The sequence below is a fragment of the Canis lupus genome, chromosome 1 (assembly GCF_011100685.1).
Source record: "Canis lupus familiaris isolate Mischka breed German Shepherd chromosome 1, alternate assembly UU_Cfam_GSD_1.0, whole genome shotgun sequence".
Classification (NCBI taxonomy): Eukaryota; Metazoa; Chordata; class Mammalia; order Carnivora; family Canidae; genus Canis; species Canis lupus.
The window spans coordinates 29,573,521-29,586,035 of record NC_049222.1 but is presented as its reverse complement, the minus strand read 5'-3'; the positions used below and the strand labels follow the sequence as shown (position 1 = coordinate 29,586,035).

At 36.7% G+C, this 12,515-nt stretch overlaps 1 protein-coding gene across 3 annotated transcripts in view; it reads right to left on the bottom strand.

Annotated features, from left to right (window-relative positions):
- PEX7 (peroxisomal biogenesis factor 7) overlaps nucleotides 1-12,515 on the bottom strand; it is an 86,069-nt gene that overhangs the window by 67,735 nt on the left and 5,819 nt on the right. For all 3 annotated transcript variants that reach the window (XM_038526125.1, XM_038526124.1, XM_038526126.1), the window contains exons 4-5: nucleotides 3,260-3,337; nucleotides 2,771-2,879 (exon numbers count right to left, since the gene is read on the bottom strand). In XM_038526125.1, the coding sequence (XP_038382053.1) occupies nucleotides 2,771-2,879; nucleotides 3,260-3,337 (187 nt within the window). The remainder of the gene's footprint in view (nucleotides 1-2,770; nucleotides 2,880-3,259; nucleotides 3,338-12,515) is intronic.

Here is a 12,515-nt window from a genome sequence, read left to right as displayed (position 1 = left end):
TTTTAAACCTATTCAGTGCCATGCCCATGTCCATAGGATAAAATCCAAACTTGTGAATCCAGTCCATGACATGTGATCTGGGCCCTTCTCTACTGCCCAACCTCATTTTTACCACCTTTTCCTCTTATGCATGGTCTCCCTGACCTTCTTTCAGTATCTCAAATATGCACCAAGTTCTTAACTTTTGGACAGCCTATTCTCTGCCTGGAATGGTCTCTCCTTCTGTGCCATGCAATGCCTCCTATTTTTCACTGAGCCAACTCCATATTCATCCTAAATGAAAGCCAGAAACTTAACAAGCATGGATTGTTTTGACTACCAAAAAACTTAAATGCATATACTAAAAGTAAATAAATAAACAACATAAAATAAAATAGTTAAAAGACAAACAAAGGGATCCCTGGGTGGCGCAGCGGTTTGGCGCCTGCCTTTGGCCCAGGGCGCGATCCTGGAGACCCGGGATCGAATCCCACGTCGGGCTCCCGGTGCATGGAGCCTGCTTCTCCCTCTGCCTGTGTCTCTGCCTTTCTCTCTCTCTCTCTCTCTCTCTCTCTGTGACTATCATAAATAAATAAAAATTTAAAAAAAAATTAAAATAAAATAAAATAAAATAAAAGACAAACAAAAAGTTGGGAAAATATGTGTATTTTCAGAAGACTGATCCCCAAAACTAAAGACGAGCTCATGCATCAATACAGAAAAACAACAAACATCTTTCAGTAGAAAAATGGGCCAAAAACATGAACATGAGACTCACAAGGGAAAAACAGTAATGGTCAACAGACATAAAAAATACTCACTATCCCTAGTAATCAAGTATGCAAATCAAAACAAAAATTAGGTATCATTTTTCATTCATCAAATTGGAAAACATTTAAAAGATCAAGGAAGTGCATTTATTTATCATTTCAAGGTCTAAATCTTAAAATAGGAGATCTCTGGGTGGCTCAGTGGTTTAGCGCCTGCCTTCAGCCCAGGGCGTGATCCTGGAGTCCCAGGATCGAGTCCCACATCAGGCTCCCTACATGGAGCCTGCTTCCTCTGCCTCTCTCTCTCTGTGTGTGTCTCTCATGAATAAATAAGTAAAATCTTAAAAAAAATAAATCTTAAAATAACTATTAACATTATCAGATTCTCACTATCAGAATTAACTGGTATCATCAGGACGGAAGAAGGTTGTTGTTATCATATTGATTAATCTATAAGGTGTTGCTGCTCTATAATCAACACTTTTGAAAGTCATTAGTGTCATATAGGATATTTTATGTATATACTCCCCAAATGATCTCATTTAATAAACCCTCACATTGGAATACCCTGAGACATTGGTTTATCATTCCTACTACTTGTTCACCAAGGTGGGGTCAAAGTGACTCGAGGAGGCAGCCTACCAGAGCAACCCTGCCTTGTCTATGCCAATTGACATTGTTCACCTTTGTTTCATTTCTACATTTTTCACAGCTTTAATGGCATGCAGTACATTACACAAATTATCCAGAAGAAAAATGACGCAACGTATGTTAAAGTGTCAGCAACTTTCGGAAAGAAATAGTACTCAGAAAATTCTTTAGCCAAATGTTTACTGATGATGGATCAAATAAAAGAAACATGGTGTACCTCTTTTTCTATCTTAAATTAGTTTCAATTCCCTAAGTTTAAGTATATAAATTTATATGTATAATTCATAAAATATAATTGGTGAATGTTCTTTTCCATCAAGTCTATTTAAAACTAGAGTCTAAGAACTCCATCTGAATGGCACCATGATTCACTCAATTCAACTATAATACTAGATGAAGGCTACTAAGAAATTTCCATAATAAAAAGCTGTTTTATAATAATATTTTCAATGGGGAAATGAATTTGGGATGGGGCAAATTTTATGAGAAAACTCATAAAATTATTTTCCTGTACAATTTCAACAACAAAAATTTTATAGCTATAATCATATAAACTCTAACATCAGGGACGGGGGTGGGGTAGGGTGCATGTTGCTCAGTGGTTGAGCTCCTGCCTTTGGCTCAGGGCATGATCCCGGAGCCACAGAATCCAGTCCCACATTGGGCTCCCCGCATGGAGCCTGCTTCTCCCTCTGCGTATATCTCTACCTCTGTCTCTCTGTGTCTCTCATGAATAAATAAATAAAATCTTTAAAAAATAAATAAATAAAAATAAAACCTAACATCACTAATCAAATTCAGTCTTTAAAGACATCTGACTCTTCCTCAAGAATATTCCCCCATAAACATTTTTTGTTTTTGTACCATACATTCTGGAATGAGAATAAAAATCTTTATGGAAGAATACAAGAAAAAGTTAACCATGGTTCTATGGAGGCAGAGGGGTGAAGACTTACTTTGCATTTGGCATGTTTCTGTACTGTTTGAATTTAATCACTATGCATACGGTAAGTCTAGAATAAGGCTTATCTGGGATATCATTTTTGTTTTTTCTTTATAAATTTTTTTGAAAGTTACAAAAGAAGCAAAATAATAGTGATGATTTGACTTTGTCAATCATCACAAATATTTATCATTAATTAGCACATATTAACATTCTTGTAACTCTTACTCAGACTTAGCAACCTTCATTCTGATAAACCAAGGATAATGCCATCTAAGCAAAGCAATTCAGTGGCTAAACAGCACAAAGAATACTACTGTGATCCCTTTTCCTTCCAAATCTCAAGTCCACAGCGCCACCTACTGGGAAAAGCAGAGCCACCATTCACCACAAGTAAGGCTTTTTTGGTAAATACCAAATTATTTACCTGAGGCTGAAGCAAAGCAACCTGGGATGTGAGGAGACCAGATTGTGCTATAAATGACACTTTCATGGCCTCTAAAGGTGCACAAAGACTTTCCAACAGTTGGATCCCACTACAAATAAATGAATAGATCAATTACTTGGAGGCAAATTCAAATTTATGTTTATATATAATACATACAAAACACTACATATATATGTATATATACACATATAATAGACATACATATCTCAAGGATTTTTTAAAGTCTATTTTCACATAAAGCAAAATGGTATTTAAAGGGCCAAAATAATCAATCCTGAGCTAGTGGTTAGTTTATAGCCAAAAGGTTAAAAATGCTTAAATTCTAATAAATGCTTTAACATAGTTTTTTGAAAAGAAAATTAGTTGTGTAATTGAAAGATATAAAAGTATGTTCTAGAAAAGAAAAAAATTCAAGGGAAGCTTTGGGGAAGAGAATATTTGGTTTTAAATACAGTAATGATGACATACCAATTTGACAGTTTGATCCCATGAGCCAGACACTACAAGCTGTTCACCTCTGGTTTGGCTCCAATCAACACTATAGACCTAAAAATATTTTAATGTGTCATTTAGAAGGCAAAGGAGCATTAAGTTCAATATTACATTTTGTCTCTTCATAACAGTGATAGCCAGTAGAACAACTAATTCACCTCATTGAAAGTCCTACAAATCTCAACATGGTGCCTGAGAAATGGAAAGTCCATTTTGTCTATTCCTCCAGACATACTCCTTACAGATAAGATTCCATTTGGTTTTAATAGAATTCTACAGATTATTTCCAAACCTCCTTCACTAAAACAAATCATATATATTTTTAACCTACCAACAAATCACTGTTTGCAGCACCCTGTAGAAATGTCAAAGCAGATTAGAAAGTTAGTCATCTAAAAAAGCTTGCCAGGTCAGTGTTTATCAGAAAGCATTAAAATTCAATTAATATTGCTATCTGGCCTTTCTTAGAAAAAGCTTATAGGAACCAGGTAATCCTTTCAGATCTCTTGGTAAACAGCTTTAGTTATCCAATGCTGCTATTCTAATCTATGCTTTACTGCTTTTAGTGAATGATTTCAAATGAACCATTTAAAAACTTATGGAAAAAAATAAAAATAAAAAAATAAAAATCTTATGGAAATATTTTTATTGTCATTTTATATAATAGATTATATATAGATCACTATTGTAAGCTAAGTTCTACAAAACATGTGCATAATTATTCTTTATTAAATTAAAGTAGTCCTGAGTATACATCACTAAATATGACCAGCCATCAGATTTTTCTGAATCTTAAAAATTCTTGCTACCATATTATTTATGTAGGAGGCAGGAGTGTCTGCAGTTTGCTGTACCTTAAGCATGGGTTCCCTGCTCTCTGCTGTCTTGCACTATGTACAATGTACTATGTACCATGCCTAGCCATATTGGAGTCTCAGTTTAAAAAAAAAAAAGTAATACTGATCCTGTTTCTGTCTAAAACTTTACAAAGTTTTCTAAAACTTTCACAGATTTTTTGAATCATGATTTTTAAAAATATTGCATTGACATTATTTGACTACTGAATTTTGGGGGTCCTCCTGAATCATGTACCTAAGATGAGACCCTCACCCACCCTATCCTAGTCCTGGCTCTGCTGCTGTCCATATTCACGCAAAAGAGAGAAGATCAGGGACGCCTGGGTGGCTCAGTGGTTGAGCATCTGCCTCCGGCTCAGGGCATGATTCTGGAGTTCTGGGATCGAGGTCCCGCATCGGGCTTCCTGCATGGAGCCTGCTTCTCCCTCTGCCTATGTCTCTGCCTCTCTTTCTGTGTCTCTCATGAAAAAATAAATGAAATCTTAAAAAAAAAAAAAAAAAAAAAAAGTGGGCAGCCCGGGTGGCTCAGCGGTTTAGCACCGCCTTCAGCCCAGGGTGTGATCCAGGAGACCCGGGATCAAGTCCCACGTCAGGCTCCCTGCATGGAGCCTGCTTCTCCCTCTGCCTGTGTCTCTGCCTCTTTCTCTCTCTGTCTCTCATGAATAAATGAATAAAATATTAAAAAAAGAGAGAGAGAGATCAGCTGGAACACTGAAGAAACCACAAGCCAGCAACAGAGAACAGCTCATATAGACGGGGCAGCAAAAACCAAAGAGCTGCTGTGGCCATCTATTGGTTATGGGTGGAAAAAGACAGACTTGGAAGTAGTCACAGAAGATCTTGAGAGCTCAAGAGTTTGATTTTGTCCTGTAGGCCAGGACAAGGCAAATTTCTTCTGTAAAGAGCAATAATTCAGGGCTTTATAGAACATTTGGTTTCTGTATGTCAGCCTGCTAGAGCAAAAAAGTAGCCATAGATGACGCCTGATGAGTAGACAAAGCTGTGTTCCAATAAAACGTAATTTACAAATCAGAGAGTAGCCTAGGTTGGGCGCTGTCCCATGAGTAGTAGTTTGCCAACTCCTGCTCTAGTTTGATGTGAACAGTCAAAAATAACCATAATAGCAAACCTTTATTGAGCATCTACTGTGTGCCAGATACTGTTACAAGCATTTTACATATTTTATCTCATTAATCTTAACTCCTCTGAAATATTGTGCTAAGACCCAAAAAGTTTAAATAAATTGTCCAAATTCCTACAGCTAGTAAGTTGCACAGCTGAACTCTGTACCTCAGCAGCCTACCTGCTGAGTCTACCCTTAATCATTACACTAGGCTGTCTCTATACCACACTACTTCACTACTTGAGGGCACTGTTGAATTGGGATGACCTTGGGCTACAATATTAAGGAAATAAAAGCCTGCCCTTCACTGGTATTGCCCTTCATCAGAGCCCAGATTGATTCCATTTTGTTTTCATGAATGATCCATATTCAAGAACTTAAAGCCTCTGTCAACTTAGTGAACTCCTGTTCACCTGTCTTTTATGAAACAGGCCTCCCCTCAACAAAGCCTTTGATGACTGAAATGCTTCCTTTTGTGCATTCCAACAGCATTTTGTACCTAATTACAATTTAACATTCACCATATTTTACAACAACTTGTGTTAAATACCTGCTAAAGTCTAGAAAATCCACCATGAGAACAAAACCAGCTTGTATGTCTATGCTCATTGCAATATAATAAATACTCAATAAACGGGAGTTAAAATAATGTACCCAATTAAATTTATCTTTACAATCTGCATCACTAAGGTATTATAAAGAGCTACGGTTTTCATTTCAGAGGACAACTGAACAAATATAACTAAAAACTAAGACCAACATGTCAGATTTTACTGCCTCTACAGCATGACATAGGATTTGAAAGCTTATGACTTCTCATCTTTTGAAAGTGCAAGAGCTCCCACAGGCTCAGAGAGAATGCAGGCCTAGTGAGAACAAAAGATAGGAGGTAAGATAACTACGTTAATGGTGGTGTTGCTGCCAGCTATATCATCAGTCATACAACAAAGTATAAGCAGTAGGACTCTAGGACAAAACTAAGGACAAGACACACATGGTGAGGTTAAATGGGATAACATGGAAGGAAATAAAGGCAACTCAATAAATATTTTATGTGTTTGTGTCTACAATTTAGGATATGGGAATGTAACAGTCCAAGCCAGGATAGATATTGTTTAAAAAAAAAAAAAAAAAAAAAAAAACCAACTATAAACATAAGTACAAAATGGGTGCTGGGATACAAAATTCAGCTTGATGGCCAGAAGACAGGATCCAAGCAGGGCCGTAAGGCCTGGCTAAAATATCAACAGCAAAAAGCAGAAGTGAAAATAGTGATCAGAAACTCCCCCAAAGACATACACAGGCATAGATAGCACTCAAGGGATTAGGACTGAGAACACTGCAGGATAACACCAAGGTTTTGTGCCTGGGGACTGTCGGGTGGTGGTGGCATTAACAAAATGGGAAGACTGGAGGAAAGAAGATAATGTGTAATTTTAGACATACTGACTTTGAAGGGACAGCAAGATAGTTAAATGGAAATAAATGTCTAGTGGGAACAGGGTTTGGGCATTAACCTCAGGCTCTGAAAAAAGTTTACAGCCAGAGGCATGTTGGGGAGACAGTTGAAAAAGAATAGTAGATTCCATTATCCCAACTTCAAGTTACCTTACTGAGTTATTCAACAAATATTTATCAAGCACCTACTTATGTATGAAGCACAAGGGAAAGTGGGGTACAATGTTAGACAAGACAGATCAAGTCCCAGCCCTCATGGATCATAGACAAGCTATAAATAAATAATTTCAGATTGTGAATTTAAAGAAAAGCTACAGGGATCCCTGGGTGGTGCAGTGGTTTGGCACCTGCCTTTGGCCCAGAGCGCGATCCTGGAGACCCGGGATCGAATCCCACGTCGGGCTCCTGGTGCATGGAGCCTGCTTCTCTCTCTGCCTCTCTCTCTCTCTGTGTGACTATCATAAATAAATAAAAAATAAATAAATAAATAAATAAATAAATAAATAAATAAATAAATAAATAAAATAAAATAAAATAAAATAAAATAAAGCTACAGAGCACAACAAAACCAAGGAAAGAGACTGGCAAACAATGATAGAAGGAAGGAGTCACTTATTGATAGAGTGGTCAGGGAAGACCTCTCTGAGCAGAGACCTGAGTGTAGTGAAGACAAAACTGCAGGTTTGAGAGGAAAGGCTTTGACAGAAGAAAAGGGAAAGACCCTGAAGCAGGAACCAAGCTTGTCATGTCTGAAGAACAGAAAGGTTAAATAGAAGGGACAAGATCCCAAAGGACCATGGTTACAAGTTTGCATATAATTTTTCTTAAGAGGCTATAGTCATCAACCCCACACTAGCTACTACCTAGACCGTGTGTAGCATCCTTTAACTGCTCTCCCCATCCATCCGTGCTCACCTCCATGATCTATGCTGCATAGAAACACAAATGTCATTCTCCTGTAGAAAGCCCTTCGATGGTTTCATACTATGAGTCTCCTGTAACCTACCATCTTCACTCAACATTGAGATTTATCCATGCTGCTGCTTATTACCGAAAGGTCAAAATCCTGCAAAACTACAAATGGTTTAGGGATGCACACATATGCAGTAAGACTAAAAGGAAAAGCAAAGAAAACAGAAGAAGACATTCAGAATTAGTGGTTACTCCTGGGAAGAAGATAGTAAAGGCCAAAGGAGGGAGAATGACAGAATTAGGGGAAAAAGTAGATACAAGAAAGATAGCATCTGCAAGCTGGGGCTCCAACAGCATAGGAAATACTTTATTTATTAAGTGAGATGGTGAATATGCAAGCATTCATTATATATTTTTACAGCTTACATATATTTCATGAGCATAAATATTTCTTAGCAAATTTTTAAACATCTTCAGTGTCTTGCCACCAATTTTAGCTTAACCGCCAAGATGCTAACTGTTCCAGGCACAGAGGCTCAATCCCTCCCCTTCAAGTGTGCACTTGCCTTTACCTCTAACCCTATTCCTCTGGCCTCTCCATTTGAACAATTAATTCCTACTCTCCCTGCAGACATAAGGATGCCCTCCTTGACCCTCCCCCAAGATCCTTTCCTCTTATAGCACTCCATGCATTCCAACACTTATTACATTATCCATGAGGTCACCAGCAGCTCAAGTCTCCATCCCTAGAGACGGGGAGGACTCATGTCTGACTTGTTCATCGTCCCCGCTAGGCCTTATGCAGTCCCTTGCACACAGTAGGATTAAGCAAAGTTTCTAGAATGGATGAAGGGACAAAGAAACAAATCTGAATGAAGAGCACCTCTCACAATAAGTCTAGTCTTCCATCCTTTCCCTATTCCCAATTCCCCCTGTACTCCTGCTCAAAGAGTAGACATGGCTTAATGGTCAGATTAAGGATAAAAAAGAGGAGGGGTATGCAGTTATGCTTTTAAAAGCAGGGTCCTCTAAAGGCCTATCTGATATAGTTACTCTTGGCAGGAAAAAAATTAACTGAGAAACTGCAAAAAGGGAAAAAAAAAACAACCACTGAACAATATTTTGTGCTGCTTTATGAAATCTGAACCTCATCAAAACCACAGCGTGAGAGGACAAATTTTATTACTGAAACCAATTCCCAAAGAGCTCGTTTTTAATCTGCTGTCTAGTGTTGCCCTTTTTAAGTTGGTCTATTTAATTAAAAATCATCAAATAAAAACTATGTCCAGAATGTTCATACTTACCTGTATCAATACAAAGGAAAGGGACACTGACTTTTAATTACTGAGTGATTTAGAAAAGGCTACATACTTCTTTTAATGTGAAACAATTTTTTAATTTATCACTATAGAAACTTTTAAAATGCACATAAAAGAAAAAATATCATAATAAATTCCTAGGTATCCATCACATGCTTTCCATAATTATCAACATTCTACCACTTGTTTCATATGTCCTGGACCGATTGAATGACTGTTGGACTTACTTCACTCATAAATAAGTAAGCAGATAAGGATGTTTTTCTTTCTTATAGAAGCATGAGGCTATTTTTATACCTAAAAAGATGAACAAACAGTTCCTTAATATCATCTAAAACTCAGTCTACATTTTACTTTCCTGGTTGTCTACAAAATGTCTCTTTACAGTTGGTTTATGTGAACCAGAAACCAAAAAAAATCCACATTTTACACTTAGTTGTTATGTCTCTTAGGTCTAATCTAGGAAGATCCTCCTCTCCCACCTTGCTTTACCCACCCACCCTTCCCATGACATTTACAATTGTTGAAGACACCAAGTTCATGGTCCCATAGGCTCTTCTACACTCTGAATTTGGCTGTTTCCTCATAGTGCCACCATTTCCCTCTGCCCTTCCCATTCCTTTAAGATGGACTTTAGGTCTAGAGGCTTGATTACATTCAGTTCAATCTTGTTTTAGCTGCCTATTGTATTAGGTGTATAATCACTAGTTGATCCTCTTTTAGTAACCCTAAAAACTGTTCACAAGACGTATCAATATTAAATTAATGTTTTAGCATCCATGGATAACCTTTGCCTACAGTCATTATTTCATTCGGGGTTACTAAATGGTGACTTTCTAATTATGCAATTCCTTCTACATTTATTAGCCAGAATTCTGTTATGAGAATTTTCCACATCAAGGGTCCAATTACCCCACAATAAAATTCGTACGGGAAAGGCAGAATAAGTGCCTCGATTCCTTATCTTAGCAATTTTCAGAATGAGTCCCCTGTCCTTGTAATCACCAGTGGTGTCCAGCTGTTATTTTTTAATGATTACAACTCCATGTAATGGGTGGAAGTACACATACGTGTATGGTTTCTGTGTGGGTGTATAGTGTTCTAACATATTGTTGTCATTCTTTTTGATGTTGAAATTGTCCAACATTGGCCAATGAGAGCCTCTTTCACAGTGTCTCTTCTAAACTTTCGATGTGATCCCAGTGGTCTTTCATAGTTTTCTGACACAAGGCATCTTAGATTTATCTTGTATATTTCCTACTCAGTCCTGGAATCAACTATCTCTCCAAAAATCCCAGTTCTTTCTAATGGGAAATGATATTTAGAAGCAGTAATCTGGGCACTAGGGATATTCACTGTGACTCAGTTGTCATTGCTTTTCGGTCTTTACAGTCCAAAGAACCAGGATATATATATTTTTTTACACAGGAGAAAAAGAAATGATGAGTCTGTACAGATATTTCTCATTCAATTTTAAGATTAAATGTCTCTTTTTAATTTCTTTATTCTTATCACTTTTTCTTATGTAAAAATTTTTGGTTTCTGATAACATAATTACTGGTATGCTTCAACCTACAAAATAATATGAGAGTTTCAAAATAATAATACTGATTTTTCTGAATGCAATTTAAAACTTTTTGCAATTCCTTTTGTTGACATATCTGATTAGGCATGGACAATCACAATACTGCATTTTAAAGTCACTAGAAATCATTATTTTCAATCCCTGATTATGTGGATTTGATACAATTTGATACACCACTAGATTAATTTGTTTCTATTTGTTTTCAATTTTGGCAATTTTTTTCTTTTTTAATCAAATGGTAATTTTTAATTTTATAAAATATTTCAACTGTTCCAAGGTCAAAAGTAATTGTAATACAAATTATATTGGAGAAATTGTCCATCTTGTCCCTTCTCCCCTGATTTCTTCCTGATGCCTTTAAGGGTAACAATTTTTATTAGCTTTTGTATTATTATTTTATTTGTATTATTATTATTTTGTATTATTTTTCCATTGTTACTTCTTGAAATATACACAGAAATAACTATATATACACACACATATAAACGTATATATATATATACACGTATATATATTATTCCTCCCTGTCCCACATAAAATGTAAATTCTAGATATATTTAAATAGCTCTGCCAATAATCTCATAGGATAACTTCATTTGATATCAGATTGTAGCTAAACTAAAAAGAATTTCTAGTTTCACATGATTTAAAATTATCAATTAAGATTATACCATTCTCCTACATATATTTCCTACTAGATCTAAAGTAGGAGAGCAGCCCGGTGGCTCAGTGGTTTAGCACCGACTTCAGCCCAGGGCGTGATCCTGGAGACCTGGGATCGAGTCCCATGTCAGGCTTCCTGCATGGAGCCTGCTTCTCCCTCTGCCTGTGTCTGTCTGTCTGTCTGTCTCTCTCTCTCTCATGAATAAATAAATTATTTTAAAAAATAAAAAAAAAATAAATAAAGTAGGAGCCACCTACTTACAACACCATGTTGTAAGTCATGAGGTACAGAAACAAAATTCTCAGTTCACCCTCTAGTCTCCTTGCTGGATCTTTTTAAAATTTTCCTATTCTTCCATTCCTATTATACATTCAGCAGCAGGCTAAACTACAGGCATTTAATGGAGTTCAAAAGACAGAATGGCCTCTGCAGACACCAGGTTAACAATGGATAGGAAAATCGGATTCTTGCTTTGATGCTAAGTTTAGAAGCTATGCACACAGATAATGTCCATGTTTTTCTTTCTTTCCATTTCACCAAGCCCTTTAATTCTCAGGCCTAAAATATATCTGGGTCTTGGATTTCTCCTTTTCACTTCAGCACCTACTCATCTGATTGTCTGAAAATTGATTGTTAGGACATTTCTCAGTTATCAAGCAGTGAAATAGCTTAAGTGGAGGATTCCTAACTTGTTCTATGTCTTTCTAACCCTAGTACAATAAGATATAATAATAGCTCATATTTATACTTAGTGTCGGCTCTGTTTTAAGGACTTACAACAACCCTCTGACACAGACTATTATCCTCAGTTTGCAAATGAAGAAACTAAGTTTTAGGAGAAACAAGGAACTAGCCAAGGTCCCACAGCAGGTAAGTTACAGAGCCATGACTCAACTCAAAGTTGATTGAAACCAGGCTATTCATCCTTAGTCTATACTATTACCCACAGGAGAAAACAATCTATTGTTTGGTATTCTTGAAAATGCTGGTAGAAAAAAAAAAAAAAAGGAAAATCAGCTATGTTCACTTAGTAATTTATTTAACAAATATTTATTAGCTCTTCAAAACTCTCTTGTCTGATCTTAAGTCCTTTTAAGTGTTTCTGAGTATTTGGTATGAGACATCCTTTGAATATATGCTGTATTTTCTTCAATGAAAAAATGCCAAATAGGGATCCCTGGGTGGCTCAGCAGTTTACTGCCTGCCTTCGGCCCAGGGCATGATCCTGGAGACCCACGATCGATTCCCACATCAACTCCCTGCATGGAGCCTGCTTCTCCCTCTGCCTGTGTTTGTCTATCTCTGTCTCTCTCT